This window comes from Haplochromis burtoni, unplaced genomic scaffold, assembly GCF_018398535.1.
Source record: "Haplochromis burtoni strain Fernald_Lab_line unplaced genomic scaffold, NCSU_Asbu1 Contig_365, whole genome shotgun sequence".
NCBI classification, from domain to species: domain Eukaryota; kingdom Metazoa; phylum Chordata; class Actinopteri; order Cichliformes; family Cichlidae; genus Haplochromis; species Haplochromis burtoni.
The window spans coordinates 74,171-90,797 of NW_024582726.1; the positions used below are offsets into that span (position 1 = coordinate 74,171).

A 16,627-nucleotide genomic window follows, 5' to 3' on the forward strand; every position below is an offset into this window, starting at 1 on the left:
ATATGCGTACCGAACCGAAAGCACTGTATCGAACGGTTCAATATCGATACGAGTATTGTTGCACCCCTACCAAATAACTATGCAGTTAATGCTACAGAAACCCTTAAGTAGAATATAAAGGTAAAGAAGCTAAAGAACATAAAGAAGCTGTTGATGATCTAGAAAAAATCAGCAGGAATATTTAATAAGTAGATATTTTTGTGCCGTGACAAGCTTTTATTAACACATGATGCAAATGAAGGTAAGTTTAGTGTTTATGTGGTATCACTTTATGGTTATTGTAGCAGCTTTATTGTAACTATTTCTGTCATCCACAGAACATTTAAACATTTTAAATGAGCAGCATAATGTTGGAAATACTGTGTGTGTGTGTGTGTGTGTGTGTGTGTGTGTGTGTGTGTGTGTGTGTGTGTGTGTGTGTGGGAGTGTGTGTGTGTGTGGATGCCCAAAGATGGATTCTCTCAGCAGCGCCCTATTTTCATTTCCACTTATTTCCATTGTGCTGACTGTGAGTGTCCATCTCTACTCAGCCTGTCAAGAAGAAGAAGATCAAACGGGAAATCAAAATTCTTGAAAACTTGCGAGGAGGAACCAACATCATCCGCCTGGTGGACACGGTCAAAGACCCGGTGGTGAGTTGTGAAAACCGGCAGCTGCATGCGTGCGTGTGAGCCATGTAATCCAGTCATGCTTGTAACTCAGTGATACCTGCTGTTCTCCTCAGTGAAGCCATGTGTTGTCCTCTCTTTGCAGTCCAGAACACCAGCGCTAGTCTTTGAGTACATCAATAACACAGATTTTAAGGTACTCAAGTTTGGACTACCAGTAGGGTTACCATCCATGCAAACACGTTGATGTCCATTATTAATAACATGCATAACCCTCCAGTTATTGCTCCACATGTGTAGAGGCCAGCTGCTCACATCAGAACACTTTTTATACATTGATGTCTCTCGTGCGGTCCACAGGAGCTTTACCAGAAGCTGACAGACTACGATATCCGTTACTACATGTATGAGCTTCTAAAGGTAATATTACTTTGTTTTCACATGTAAACTGATCCTCACTTTTCAAAGTGGAAGTGCAGAGTACCACTCTTCAAATGTGCTGCGGTCACTGAGGGACTTCCTAATTCAGAGTGTGAATCTGTCGCCACAAGGGGCCAGCAGCAGAGCCAGGATTATATCTAATGACACAGCACGAGTCAAATATGAAACCATCCTTGGGACAGTTTATGCAGGACGTTTTAAGTAAAGTTATAAAATGACTGCTAAACACTTTAGTTTAATAAAAATGAAAGCAAAGTTTGTAAGTGTTAAACAGCCTGCACCGTCACATGATAACATACGAGTCCATATGGACTGCTCCGGGAATACTCACTGATGATAGAACGTCGTTAAACATTCATTCAGATAAGCTGTCCTGAGCATTAGCAGACAAAGCAGTGGCCTCAGTGCATTTATCTATGAAAATGTTGAATGCGCACAACCTTTGAATTTGAATGGGACGGACCTGGAGGGGAAAAGTGACTTTTGGAGGTACATTTGAATGGAACGCCACCACGATAAGCAGCTCACTAAGCCTGTTCTGTGTGTTCTTCCAGGCTCTGGACTTCTGTCACAGTATGGGGATCATGCACAGGGACGTGAAGCCGCACAATGTGATGATTGACCACCAGCTGAGGAAGGTGCTACTGACGCTTCTATGGGTTGTTTTGTATGCTGGAATGTTGGCGAGTTGTGTGTCTGCAAACACTTGTAGCCCTTTTTCCATTAGGACGTACTCGGCTCAACTCATTTTCCATTACAATCGAGTGCTAGTCACAAGACGTCATTTGTAGTCTAGGCGATGTTACACCTGCTGCTCAGTCTGTGGAGTTTTTGGGTGACGGGTTCATTTTTGTGAGGCTTTCCATCGTTTCCGAGTCCTTAAAAAAATGGCGGTTTTCATTTTCATGAAGGAAACACTCCCATACCCCGTCGAGTGACATAACTGACCAACCAGTCAAACACATGCTGTCTGTTGATCGCTTGGAACTCCAGCCAAGTGGGTACTATAAAAGTACCAGATACTGGCCCCTAATAGAAAACCCTAAAAACCATGTCGAGCACTGCCGAGCTGAAGTGAGTAGGTACTAGTGGGAGAACGGCTAGTACTTGAGCTGTAACTTTGTCAAACCACAATGTGAACCTTCAGAATGGTTCAACAAGACACTGTGTGTAATGTTGTCATTTCTGTTTGTGTGTGACAGCTGCGTCTTATAGATTGGGGTTTGGCTGAATTTTACCATCCCGCTCAGGAATATAACGTCAGGGTGGCCTCGCGCTATTTCAAAGGCCCCGAGCTGCTAGTGGACTATCAGGTATGCTTCCACTCAGCAGAACACGGTCACCTGCCCGTCTGTTTTCTCTGAGCTCATTTTTAGTTGTGTGTTGTTCTTTCAGATGTATGATTACAGTTTGGACATGTGGAGTCTCGGCTGCATGTTGGCCAGTATGATTTTCCTGAAGGAACCGTTTTTTCATGGCCAGGACAACTATGACCAGGTAAGAGAGACAACATGAAGTGGTTTTTCAGAAATGTGTGATCCTGCAGGTCAGACACAAAAATGCTTTGGTGGGTTATACTTATGCTTTTGAACTATAATAAATTGTAAGCCAATAATAATACATAGTAGTGACCTGAATATAAGCCGTGTGTTTTCTAAGAAAAATCCAGACAGCAGTGAGTCGAAGGAGCTGCTTTAAAAGGAGCGACAGCTTGTTGTGTCAGCCTCCACTTCATGCTCTGAAAGCTGTAACTCAGACATTTCTACACTAACTGTAACAACAGTTCACTCAATTAGGATAAAACGGCCAACAGATAACATTTTATTTTTAAAAGGTCAGAGTTCAGGTCTCGATGAACAGTGATGTAAAAAGCCACTGACTGACTGTGTTGTCTTTGTTTCTGCTTTCATAAACAGTGTCTTCTGCTGTGACAGTGCACTGACATATTTGAGCCATTAGGGGGCGCACTGACGTGGTATACATCTTGTTTTCCAGCTGGTCCGCATCGCTAAGGTTCTCGGCACCGATGAGCTCTTTGGCTACCTGCACAAATATCACATAGAACTGGACACTCGCTTCAAAGACATGCTGGGGCAGTGAGTATCGCTGACTTCCTGTAAAACTGCTGAAACCTATTCAAATGTATTGAAAGCAGCTCACACCCAGGCAGCTTAACTAGATGTTAATAGTCACTTGTTTCCAGGCAAACACGGAAACGCTGGGAGCAGTTCATCCAATCAGAGAACCAGCACCTGGTGAGTCCAGAGGCTCTGGACCTGCTGGACAAGCTGCTGCGCTACGACCACCAGCAGAGGCTGACGGCGGCCGAGGCCATGCAGCACCCGTACTTCTGTTAGTACCGCGTGAGCCGCAGCACGTCTGCAACAACAGCTGCCTGCTGAAATAATGAGTCACAAATCTGATTTCACTCTCAAGATTATACAAGCTCTTCTTCCATTTTATCAGTTAACTCCATTCACCAAATATAAAGCAGCGATGTGTGACCACAGTGGCCAAACACACAGTAACCTGAAGCACCAGCAGGCCGTTCGTTTTCAGCCTTGTGGACCTGATCTGATAGTTTCACTCGATCAGCTGATACTCCTTATGATGCTGACAAAGCAACATTTATAGTAAAATACTTTACTCGTCCTCCAGAATCATTGTTTAAAATCAGGAGAATTCTTTTTTTGATCATGTAGAAATTCACTTTTCAGTTTGCTTTTTAAAAGATAAAAAGCAAAATGTCTCAGTCCACATCAAAGCTGTCTGTTATGTGTACTGACTACAGATGCATGTGCACTGCGTGATTATTAGTACAGCTTTTCACATCCAGGGTTTTACACATCTGCACTCTTACCTGGGTCATAAATTATACATAAAAGGGGGGGGGGATAAATAAGGGGTGACATCATCTAAATTCATTATAAAACCATTAAGAAAGATGGTGCAATTTGAAAACAAGGACAAAAGTAAAAAAGAGAATAATAACTGGGTTAGAAAAATCCATCAACACAGAAAGCTACAGTGACTTAGAGTTATGGTTTCTCTCACGTGTCTTTCCGTCTCTCAGCTTCTGCTCTTTCTGTGTCCGTAGGCAGGATAAAAGATTGATGTTGTTCCAGGTATTTTGGCCACTGGTAATAAGGTTGTGATGAGGAAGTGCTGTTTTTAAACATGACGTCATTTTTAAAAATTTAACGTGACCCATAACAAGTGACAGCCCGTGCACTCATCAGCAGAGTTTACAGAGGTCATGTCAGAAAGTTGTGCTTGGCCACATCTGCGTCTGCTTTCTCTCCCTCTCTCTGTCCTCCTGCCTGAAGACGGCCCAAACAAACGACAAGAAAGCTCACGGAAAACATTTTGTGTTTATGTCTCAGATCCTGTGGTGAAGGAACAAGCAAATGCCAACACAGATGGCTCAAAGGCAATAAGCAGCTCCAATGCAACATGATACCCAGAGAACAGGTAAGACACACAACAATACTCTATTTATAATATGTAGAGATGTAGAGGTATGCAAAAGCTTGGATGTGCCACTTTATGCCATGCCAATGCGTGTGCGAATGATTACAGTCACTGCAGCACGCAGAAGCTACGGGCTTTCCTACAAATGCTGATGCTTTAGTCTGAGTCTGTTTACATATTATTTCTGTGAATGTTAAATATCAACCAAAAACGATACAAAAACAGCACAAGTCGAGATTCTTCAGAAGGGACCTGAATTTTTATCTAGCAGCACGTAACGTGGTCGTGCATTTGTGCTTCAGGCTGTTTTCTGCATGTGGTAGCAGTTTGTTGTCACCAGGGGGCAGTATTAGAACATGTTGCATCACCAGGGGTGCCGATGTATGTTCTTGTGTTCCTTTAGTTTATTTCCTACCACAGTGAGCACAGTAATCAATAAAGACAAAACAACTACTTTGGGGTGATGTACAACTAATGTTTTTTATTTTTGGAGACTGTGGCGGGGCGTGGCCTGCGGTGCCGTGCAGGTGCGTCCGCCTCCTCTGCACGGCACCGCAGGCCACGCCCCGCCACAGAGACATTTTAATCAGCGAGCGCAGTGAAGAGTAGAAAGGAAGCCGTGGAGGAAGGTGCACCTCAGCCTGTTCACTCTGTGAGCTGGCATAAGCCCTGAGACCAAGATTCAAACACTGTAAACTGAAACTGCAGCCAACAGCCTGTCTACACTGTTGTTTTGAAATCTGATGATTTTGTTCACCTCTTGCTCCTCATGTTGACCATCACTGTTATCTTTCCTCTTCACCCGGCACCTTCACGCACTCCATTTAAGACAACTCTGGTTGTCTCAAATTTAAGACAACTCTGGTGGTCTTAAATTTAAGACAACTCTGGTGGTCTTAAATTTAAGACAACTCTGGTTGTCTCAAATTTAAGACAACTCTGGTTGTCTCAAATTTAAGACAACTCTGGTGGTCTTAAATGGAGCTTCTTTATTTACTCAGACACTCTGTGGTGACCCGGGAAAGACTGCGGAACATTACTGGAAAATTTTAGGGTAATTTTAAACTACCTGACTCAAAATAAAATCCTTCACGAGCCAAAGTTATTGTTCCTTAAAATAAAAAGCAGCAGCTGTGCATCAGCATTTGTAGACAGGCTCAGTATGAAACATTTGCTGCAACAGAACCTGCTTGGACAAAGCCGGCCTGTTATGAATATCAAATAGTATCCTTTTGCTTGTGTTCTGCTTGCTCACACCTCTGTGATTACAGGATGAGTTTTCAGTATTTGTTTTTCTGTCCATTCAGGAAGAATCTTTATTACCTCAACTTGTGACCTTTTCGTGGCAGAAACCTCTGCCTCCACATCAACAGCCATACTGGAGCAAGATGTCAATTTTGCAGCACAAACAAACACGCACGGAATAAACTCCTCCCAACAAAACCCTGGGAATCTGCGCTGCTTGGTCTGAGTCACAAATAAATCAGATCTGGAATCAGATCTGACCCCTTCACCCTCCTCTTCCTCCTCCTCTTCCTACCTGCCAACATCTCCACTTGTTTTTAAAATGAGCAAAGTGACTTGTTGGATGGGTATCAAGCTGGTGTTATTGCTGTGAAGACCTTTGTCGGTTATTGCAGCGACGACTTCAGATCCAGTTGCAGGTTTTAAGCACTGAGTGGCGTGGAGGCTCTTTTCTGCTATGGATAGAACAAAAGCTATATTAAAAGAGAATAAACCATTTTTATTTAAAGGTGTGTCTTTTGGACTTTTATTGTCTCTGAACTGAAATTTATCTTCAAACACTATGGTCCACATCGCTCAGACCTGGTTTCTAAAGTTTAGAGTAGCCAGTAGGGCTGTGCGATATGACAAAAATCTAATATCCCGATATAAGACATTTATCGTCCTGACAACGATATAAATCACAAAATGTAATATTTTCTGTAAATTCTGTGAATCTCGGGCAACTTTGCGTGAAGTGTTTCCAGCTGGGCATCATGTAGCTGGACTCTAGTGTTTTAACCGATGCATGAAACTACATTTTTAGACATAAGTTGAAAGAAAATGGTGGCCGTTACAAATTTTGAGTCTAAGGTTTATTTTTTAGCACCTGACGGCTCTTTTTTTTTTTTTCTTCTCATCCGTAAACTCTGCATACTCTTTCACTTGATTGTTTATTTTGAAAAGCCAACAGGATCTTGAGCTTTATTGTAAAAGGTTTACATGGAAAACAAACAAGCGAACAGCAGAGCCACGCTAACGCAACAATGACTAGCGCTTGTTGTCCATAGTGTGTTTATATTAAATATAAGAGAAAGAGAGAACTTTAATAAATTAATATAGCCAGTACAGTGACCGTCAAAACCATGAAAAAATATTGCTGTAAACAGTTTATTTTATGACACCATGAAACAAACGATAGCATAAAATGAAATGATAGACGTTTTTATATCATCATCCGATATATATCGTTATATCGAACAGCCCCAGTAGCCAGTAACTAACTCAGTCCTTGGAGGCTACTGTACCTTATTTTTGTTTCTCACAGGACTGCACAGAGTCCTGACGTGACAACTAAAATAGCTGTTTATAAGAAACGCTAAGACTAATCTTGACTAACTAAAAAGTTAGTCACAATTCTTCCTCTTCGTTCCTCTGCTCTCTATGATTCTGGCCAATGTCCAATCTCTTAGAAACAAAACGGATGAATTACAAGGAAATGTGCTTCATCTACGGGAATACAGGGAGGCTTGTCTGATGGCGCTTACCAAGACGTGGCTGACTTCACTGCAAATCAGCAGCTTTGGGACCCCTGTCGAATTGGAACTGTGGAGTAACACACAAATCCCACGGAGGAGGGCTATGTTTGTATATCAACCAGGGCTGGTGTAATAACGTTACTGTGCGGGAGCGGTTGTGTCTTCCCGACTTTCAGTATCTGTCAGGTCGTTGTTTACATTCATCCTAAAGCTGACGTTAAATTTGCTGCCGATGCCATTTTTAAAGTGGTACACAATCTGCAGACTCTCACCGAATTTTATTCTTGGTGATTTTAACAATTGTAATCTTAAGAAATCACCGAACAATTTCTTTCAATATGTCACTTGTCCTACAAGGCAAAACAAAACGCTGGATTTGTGTTATGGACCAATTAAGGGGGCATATAAGTCTGTGGCCGGACCTGCGCTAGGTTCTTCGGATCACAATGTTATTCACCTCCTCCCTGCTTACAGATCTGTGATTAGGAGGGAGAAGGCCTGTGTGAAGCGGACTAATGTCCGGACAAAAGACAGTTGTGTTGCCCTTTAGGGGTGTTTTGATTGCACTGACTGGTCCTTGTTTCAAGAGAGCACTTCTGATTTGGATGAACTCACTGATGTGGTGTGTAGCTACATCTCTTTTTGAAAAGACTCTGTGGTTCCAGTCAGAGAATTTAAGACTTTCCCTAATAACAAACTGTGGCTCTCTAAAGATATTGAGGATCTGATTCTTAAAAGGGAAATTGCTTTTAACGAGGGAGACGTTCCCACTATGAGAATATTGAGGAAGGAGGTGAGGGCTGCAATAAAGATTGCCAAGATGAGGTATAGAAATAAGATTGAGGCAGAACTCAGCAGTAACAACCTCAAAAGAGCTTGGCTTGGTATGAAAACAATGGCAGGGCTACAGACGAAAGGTAAAAGTAATATTACCTTAGAGGGGTTTACCTCTGACAAACATCTGGCAGACAGTCTTAACAGTTTTTACCTTCGTTTTGAGAACTTTGACTGTTCTAGGCAGACCAGCACACTGAGGGAAAAGACTATCACTCCCCCATCTATTTGTATTGATGAGAGGGGGGTAGCTAATCTTTTTAGACACACCAAAAGCAAGAGTCCTGGACCTGACAACATCTGTGGACAGGTACTGAGAACTTGTGCTGATCAGCTGAGTGGGATTTTTCACTATATCTTCTCACTTTCTTTAGAGCTACAGACAGTACCTAAGATTTGGAAACATGCTGTCATTGTTCCTGTTGCTAAGGGCAGTTCTCCTAAGGATGATTTGAGGTGATTTGATTTAATGATTTTAGGCCTGTGGCTCTGACTTCTTTAGTGATGAAGACATTTGAGAAGATAATTAAGAAGGAGATTTTAATGCATGTTGAACACCATCTTGACCCCTTCCAGTTTGCCTATAGAGCAGGGAGAGGTGTGGAGGATGCTGCTGTCACACTCCTGCATCTCTTGTATAAGCATCTTGAGGCCCCCCACACCCATGCAAGATTATTATTTGCTGACTTTTCATCAGCATTCAATACAATTCAACCCTTCTTACTTGCTGACAGGTTTTACAATCATTTCAAGCTTGACACTAGTCTGGTCGGCTAATAGGTCACAATGCGTGATGGTGAATCATGTGTTTTCTGATGTGCTCTCCTCCTCTACTGCATCACCCCAGCATGCTGCCTCTCTGCCCTTCTGTTCATTCTGTACACGAGTGAGTGTTGCAGCAATTTCACGAACAGACACATCCTGAAGTTTGGTGATGACACAGTAATCGTCAGTCTTCTTGTGGGGGCGAGTCAGGCCATGGACAGGTTGTAGATGATTTTGTGAATTGGTGTGATAAGTCCTTCCTTTCACTTAATGTGTTAAAAACTAAAGACATGATTATTGATTTTAGGAAGTCAATAATCATGTGGGTGATTATAGCTCATCACCCACTATCATTAAAACCGCTGATATTGGGATCGTTGAGAGTTATAAATATCTAGGTGTGGTACTTGACCATAAACTGTGTTTTGAATCTCATGCTGATGCCACTACTAAAAAAAGTTCAACAAAGACTGTTCTTTTTAAGGAAAATGAGATCTTTTAATGTCTCATCTGAGATGTTGTCCTTGTTTTATAGAAGTTTTATCGAATCTGTGATGTCCTTTTGTATCGCTGCCTGGTTTGGTAACCTGACGGTGAAGAATAAGAATCGGTTGGGACTTCTGCTAAAAACTGCTAGCAAAGTTTCAGGGCGCTGGCAAGATGGACTTTTGGCCATTTACAATAGAAATGTGCTTAGAAAGGCTCATTCTATTATTAATTGTTTGAACCATCCACTTCACAGTGAGTTTGAGTTGTTGCCTTCCGGCTGCCGTTTTAGAGTTCCTGTGAGGAAGACTAAAAGACTCCAGGTCTCTTTTATCCCCACTGCATCTTGTCTCCTCAATGGCAAATAACTGTCCTTGGACTTTCTATCACTATTATTGTCATTATTATTTTATAGTATTGTTCTGTTTATTTATATCCTGCTGCTAAACTAATTTCCCCTTGTGGGACAATAAAGAAATTGAATTGAATTGAATTGAATTAAAAATTAAAAATCCTGATTAGAGTTTGGTTTGTCCTGGTGATGTGATGTGCAACATGATGTGCAACATGAAACAGACCAGAAACAGTGTATGTACATTTTAATAAATAAACTGGAAATTCAAGTTGTTTTCCACAAAATAACACTTCTGCAACATTCGTGCGTTTATAAATCGGTGCATTCGTTTAGGTGAAACCAGGCTGCCGTTAAGGTCAGATCTTAAATATCAGCTTATCACGTGGCTAAAAACGTAAACACAGCAGAATATAATTGGGTTACATGTTGATCTTCAAATCCAAGTGTTTAAAATGCACCGTGTTCGTAGAGTTCACATGTTGGCCCGGTCTTTTCATCTTCAAGTTAAAAACTCAAGGCTAGTGTCGTGATGCTGCTGTGACCTGGTTCTTCTGGTTTCTCTGTGCTGACTGACAGCTTGGCCCAAAATGACTCGCATCTAAAGTTTGAAGTGTCAAACACAATAAAAGCAGCTTACAAAACACATGGCTAGCTACAGCAGATGAGCGCTACACCCATTAAAGGCACACCCACTACACTCCTGTTTCCTCCTTAACAAGAGACTCAGTCTGGATGAGACGGTCTCAAAAAGCCCAACACAGTATTAAAAATGTTACTTCAGCACATTTTCCAATAAAGACAGACTTTTAGGGGAAATACCTACATTTGCTCTCTTGCAGAGTCATAAGAGACTGATTCCATCACAGAAAAGACTCAGTTAAATATAAAGCCACAGCTAAAGGCCACCAACAGCGACACACTAATCGGGGAACGTTTAGCCTGGCTGGAACTGTAACTTAAATGTAAATTTTTGTGTGACTCTTTGTTTGCACCGAGAGAACTGAGCTTCAGTTTCACTGCTACAACGGGAATAAAGATTGTGATTCCTGGCCACAGGACTAACTATGAGTCATTAAGGTATTAAGCAGCATTGCAAAGCTCAACTGAAATATCAGGGACTTTGTTGTCATGACTCACTTGATAGAGATTTTATGGATTTTTATGGTATGACCAAGATTTACAGACCTAATTAGTTTGCATTTATGACCCCAAACAAGTGACTGAGCCCATCAGCTCGGCAGCAAAGTGTTTGCAGAGGTCAAAACAGAGACCTATTGTCACAAGTTCTGCAGTGACTTCATTTTTCCAGCCAGGACGTTTTTACGGTTTTTTTTAGAAAAGACTGTAATTTTAGCACATAGCAAAAACCAGACTGACGAGGCTGATGTGCCAAGTAATGAAATAAAGTATTTTTAGACAGACTCAGCTCAGGGTAAGCAAACCCTTATTTGCCTTCTTTAACACAAGCATAGAAGCGGTTTAACTACAAAGACATGACAATCCTATAAATCGTAATATAACTCTGCAAGTTATTCAATAAACGTAAGCAACCCAAAATGCTCAACCATTCCTCTGACATTTCAAAGGAAAATTTGGTTGCTGCGCAGTGGGGTGGAGTTGGGGTCAGGGTCTCAGGCACACATCACAGTAGCATACTGATAATCAGAGACCACCAAGGACACTGTTAAGACAGTGATAAAAGAGCTGATTATCTTCTTAATAACACTGATATTTTAATTATCCCTGGTGGAAGGTCAGACTGAGTCTGCTGGCACTTGATATCTTTAAGATTCATGGTCTCAGTTTTGAAATGTGTCCTTGGTGTCTTCTTTTTAAAATGCAAATAATCAAAGGCATAAAAACAACGCAGTCTAAAAAAAGAACGTATAAAGCTAATACCAGAAACATTCAGTCTGTTTTCTCAAAGTAAAAAAAAGAAATACTTAAATAATTGCATAAATAAAGCATGTGATTGTGAACATTTCTGTGATTATGAGTGAGTTTACATTTATAAAGTTGATTACATCATAAAGTTTTAGTACTGAGGTAATTTCATAATAGCAGTAAAGGCGACGGCGCACAGAAACTGTACTTGGCTCTGTGGAAAAGCCACACAAACATGCATTGGACACAGGTGAAATGTAGATAGAGGTGTTAGTGTGTATGTCCCTTTTGTTCATGTCATTCAAGTTTTAAGAAAACAAAATTGCTCCAATAAAGCATCAGTAATACTGGATCTTTTAAGCAAGAATTGGGTCACCACATGGTAGAGTCTGAAGATCCTCCAGTTCCTCTTCTCTTTGGGTGGGATGGTCACGGTAGAAGGTGCTCCAGAGTTGAATCCTCGAGCCCATTGATGGTGATGATGTGGTCCAGATGTTGCAGGTACCGCTCCTGGTCTCGCATGAAATGCGGGATTCTAGTTTTGGAGAGCACTGCCAGATGTCGGAGTCTCTCCACATCTTCATAAGACACCTACAAATGTCAAGGGAGAAAGGACTCATGAACCGTCCAAACATAAAGCACTGCTCCCACACCTTTTTCAATATGTACCCTCAAATGACTGAAAACTGGTTAGTATGTTCATGAATAACACAGGCTCAAGCCTACCATTAACTGGAAACTGGTGGAAAACCAGGATCGCTGTCCACAGTGAAGCAAGTTTTACATAGAAATTTGCAGCTGCCCACATGGACGAGCCAAATACCTACTGGGGAAACGTTTTATGGTCAGACCGAGTTATTTGCCAACAATGACGAGAGATATATTTGGAAGAGCAAAGCGAGGCTTTCAAACCTAAGAACATTGCACTGGGTGGTGGTAGCATTATGCTCTTGAGCTATTTTGCTGATAGTGGTACACTGCATAAAGAGGATGATATAATGAAGGAGTAGGACTACCACCCACTTCTTGAACTTCACCTCAAATCTGCAGCTATGTGATTGACTCTTGTAAACAACAGGATGTTCCACAAAACAATGATCCCAACCATGCATCAAAGCTGGTTGTTCAATGGATAAAAAGCTTACTCCATTTGGGGCAGCAATTTATCCCTGCAATGAGTAGACACTCCACCCTTTTGTAACTGAGAACCATGGCCTAAGACTTTGAACCGCTGCAGTGTGAGCTGGAGGCCACCACCTGATGAAGCCAACAGCACCACATCACTTGCAAAAAGCAGACATGAGATTCTGAAGGCACCATAGCATCTATTTCAGGGTTGTGGGAGGGCTAAAGCCCATCCCGGCTGTCTAAAGGTGAGAGGCAGGGTGCACTCTGGACAGGTCGCCAGTCTGTTACAGGGCTAACACATAGACACAGACAACCATTCACACCTATGGGCAATTTAGAGTTACCAATTAACCTATCCCCACTTTGGACTGTGTTTGTGTGGGAAAACCCACACAAACACGGGGAAGAAACATGCAAACTCCACACAGAAACCTCCCGGCCTGATAGTAGAACCGAACTCATGACCTTCTGCGAGGCAACAGTGCTAACCACCATGCCACCGTACTGCCCAAGCCACCAAAGCAGAAACATTCAAACACCTTGCTGTGCCTAAAGATTATGTCCATGAACAGAATCAGTGACAAAGGGGAGCAATGGTTATACAGAGAACAAATGGCTCAAAGCATCGGGCCAGACACCCCATACTCCCAAAGAACCCCCCCACAGGACACTCTGAGCGATGTGGTTGAATGCTTTCTCCAAGTCCACAGAACATATGTGAACTGAATGTGCAAACTGCCATGCACCCTCAAATATCCTTGAGAAGATAAAGAGTTGGTGCCTAGTTCTGCAGGGTTCCAGGCTGCTACAAGGAGCATGGTGGTTGGTAGCTGTTGAGGTGGTTATCCCCAAAACAGATGGGGGACCACATTCAACATAAACTCCAACTCATGTACCCAGTCCTTGAGTTTTAAATTCATTCAATACTTCTGACCAAAACTGTAGAAACCATGTGGAGGGCAGAGAGTGTACATATTATCACATATTGCAACACAATGAAGGGAGCTCAATGCCATCTATGATTTAATTTAATACTTCTAAATCTAACTCTAAGTCTTTTTTGTGGGTAGTCTGACTGACCTTGCCTAAAGAAGTTAACATTTTGAAGTCAATTGTCCTTCGATGCCGAAGAATCCGCAGGATCCCGTCCAGATACACCTGATCTTTGCTGAAGCAACCTAAGACAGAAATATACAAAAATAATAATCAAAGTTACAGATTACAGTTTTGAGTTCACTTTGATTTGCTCATTTAAAGGTCAGCTGACACTTCTGATTGTTTAGCTCTTTAATTTGGCGAGATTAACAGAAGAGCCTGTAAAATGATGCTTACAGGACTTAAATAGCCTCTAACTTTTCAATTACGATTATTTGTCATGTTGCACAATTAAATATTTTTTTCTAATTCAATTCAATTTTGTTTATATAGCACCAAACCACAACAGTTGCCTCAACGTACTTATATTGTAAGGTAAAGACTTAGCGTCACTCTGAGACAGGATGTTTCTCATTTTAGAGATATTCCATAAAATGGAAGAAAGCAGTTACATATTTGTTTGATACACACACTTGAGAAAATATCCTGGTCAGAAAGAACTCCAAGATCCTTCGCAGTGTTACTGGGGGACAAAGTAATGCTATCCAGTGTAAGCCCCATTAAAAGCACCATATTTCAGAGATTTTTTAAGGCTGAGTAAAATAACAAAGGACTCCTTCGAGCTTTTTCCCAGTAAAGTTTCAATGGTGGTTACAGGAAAGCTGCTGCTTGTTTAAAACTGAGGGCTGCGTGGACTTAATGTTGTCAAACTTTTTATTCATGTGTTGCTCCTAAATATGTTTCTATTGCAGGTCTCACTTGTGTTTAACACAATGGTGCACTACACAGCCGCGGATTTAACGAAGCACTGAAGCTAAGAATTTGGGTGGAGAATTTTTTTAACTTAAATAATTTGAATTACTCAAATTGTTGCAGCCCTACACAGTTTTATCTGAATTTAGCAGCAAAGATGGCCAAAACTTTGAGGCCATCCAGGTCTTTATGTCTTTAAGACATTCCTGCAGTTTAACTAATTGGTGTGTGTTATCTGGCTTCATGGACAGATAGAGCTGGGTGTCATCTGCATAGCAGTGAAATGTATGCTATGTCTTCTAATGATGCTGCCTAAGGGAAGCATGTATAATGTAAACAGAATTGGTCCTAGCACTGAACCCTGTGGAACTCCATAATTAACCTCAGTGTGTGAAGAGGACTCTCCATTTACATGCACAAATTGGAGTCTATTAGATAGATATGATACAAACCACTGCAGCACAGTACCTGTAATACAGTCCCAATTCAATTCACACTTGAAAAATGTAGAAAAAACATAAATAAAAAAATCATATTTTGCATGTTTAGATCTTAACAAGGTTCCAAGTACAGCTTCAACATGCAACAAAAGGAAATGTGAGAGAGACAAAACATTTTTTTGAGCATGCAGTTTTTTTGAAAACAATGCTTAAATTAACAGGCTGTTTTACAGCTGATCAAGGTTTAGGATGTTGAGATTTATATATATCCTTTAAGTGCTTATTTTCTTATTATATTGTTTTATGTACTTTAATAATGAAGGTTTGTAAGCAAGGCCACTTTTGACTCATAAACTAAGTGCTCAGCCAGACTGAAAAACAGGAAGTTAGTGTAGAGCTATACAAGTATATTAATAAATACAGGAAGCCAGACAGAAAAGAGGAACTTGTACCATATAAGGAGTGTTTGTATCAAAACTATGTGACGTGTAAAGTACCAAAATAACACCTATATGTGAGACATTTTTAAATTCTAATGTTAGAGTTTCTGCAACTGGCGTTTGGGCTGTGCAGGGCTCTCTCTTCCGGAAGATGATTGAATAAAAAGAAATATAAATGTTTTGACCACTATTTTCTCTTTTCTATCATGGGGATAAAAGGATTGGGTTTAATAAGGACCACACCTCCAAAAAACCCTGTAAACTCCCCCAAAACAGAAATCAAAGTTCCAAACATGAACTCAGTAATGGGTTGCTCCACCGTTATTGTTGATCATTTCAAAAATTCATTGTGGTATGCTTGATGTAAGCATTTTCATGAGGTGAGTGGAAACATTTCTCCAAGTGGTGCAGACGGCCACACGAAGGGCATCTACTGTCTGGAACCGTTGTCCATTTTTGTAAACTTCCCTTGCCATCCATCCCCAAAGTTGGATTTAGATCAGGGGAACACGCAGGACGGTCCAAAAGAGTGATGTTATTCTCCTGGAAAAAGGGCCTTGTCCTGCAGGCATTGTGTACTGTGGAGTTGTTCTGGTGAAAAACCCAGTCGTTACCACACAGATGAGGGCCCTCAGTCAAATTCAAATTCAAATTCAAATTTTTATTTGTCACGTACACAGTCGTACACAGTCATACACAGTACGATATGCAGTGAAATGCTTAGACAACTGCTCGTGACCTAAAGAAAAAAAAAAGGAAAAAGCTATGAATAAGATAGGAAATAAATATGAAAAATTAAAAAGTGTAAATTTAACTAGGAAGGAATAAAATAAAAAAAATTAAGGTTAAAAATGAAATAACTGTACAACACAAATTAGAATGAAGGGTAAATTTAATTGGGAAAGAATAAGATAAAATATATCAATTAAAGTTGAAAATAAAATAACTGTAAGACAAAATACACAATACACAGTATAGAACTATATAAGAATGTATGAAGAAGAAATATATATATACATATGTACATATATATACATACATATATATATACATATATATATACATACATATATACATACATATACATATACATACATATACATACATATACATATATATATACATATATATACATATATATATACATATATATACATATATATAT

At 40.7% G+C, this 16,627-nt stretch overlaps 2 protein-coding genes across 3 annotated transcripts in view; one reads left to right on the forward strand and one right to left on the reverse strand.

Moving 5' to 3' along the window:
- Window positions 1-6,277, forward strand: part of LOC102309580 (casein kinase II subunit alpha'-like) — a 16,347-nt gene extending 10,070 nt beyond the window's left edge. The window contains exons 4-13 of the mRNA XM_005943493.2: window positions 531-632; window positions 754-804; window positions 969-1,028; window positions 1,604-1,687; window positions 2,252-2,362; window positions 2,445-2,546; window positions 3,045-3,145; window positions 3,253-3,401; window positions 4,433-4,520; window positions 5,828-6,277. Coding sequence (XP_005943555.1) covers window positions 531-632; window positions 754-804; window positions 969-1,028; window positions 1,604-1,687; window positions 2,252-2,362; window positions 2,445-2,546; window positions 3,045-3,145; window positions 3,253-3,401; window positions 4,433-4,506 — 834 coding nt within the window. The 3' untranslated portion in view covers window positions 4,507-4,520; window positions 5,828-6,277. The remainder of the gene's footprint in view (window positions 1-530; window positions 633-753; window positions 805-968; window positions 1,029-1,603; window positions 1,688-2,251; window positions 2,363-2,444; window positions 2,547-3,044; window positions 3,146-3,252; window positions 3,402-4,432; window positions 4,521-5,827) is intronic.
- A 3,674-nt stretch (window positions 6,278-9,951) lies between these two features.
- Window positions 9,952-16,627, reverse strand: part of LOC102310512 (uncharacterized protein KIAA0895-like) — a 44,166-nt gene continuing 37,490 nt past the window's right edge. For both annotated transcript variants that reach the window (XM_005943494.3, XM_005943495.3), the window contains exons 6-7: window positions 13,815-13,912; window positions 9,952-12,197 (exon numbers count right to left, since the gene is read on the reverse strand). In XM_005943494.3, the coding sequence (XP_005943556.1) occupies window positions 12,036-12,197; window positions 13,815-13,912 (260 nt within the window). In that variant the 3' untranslated portion in view covers window positions 9,952-12,035. The remainder of the gene's footprint in view (window positions 12,198-13,814; window positions 13,913-16,627) is intronic.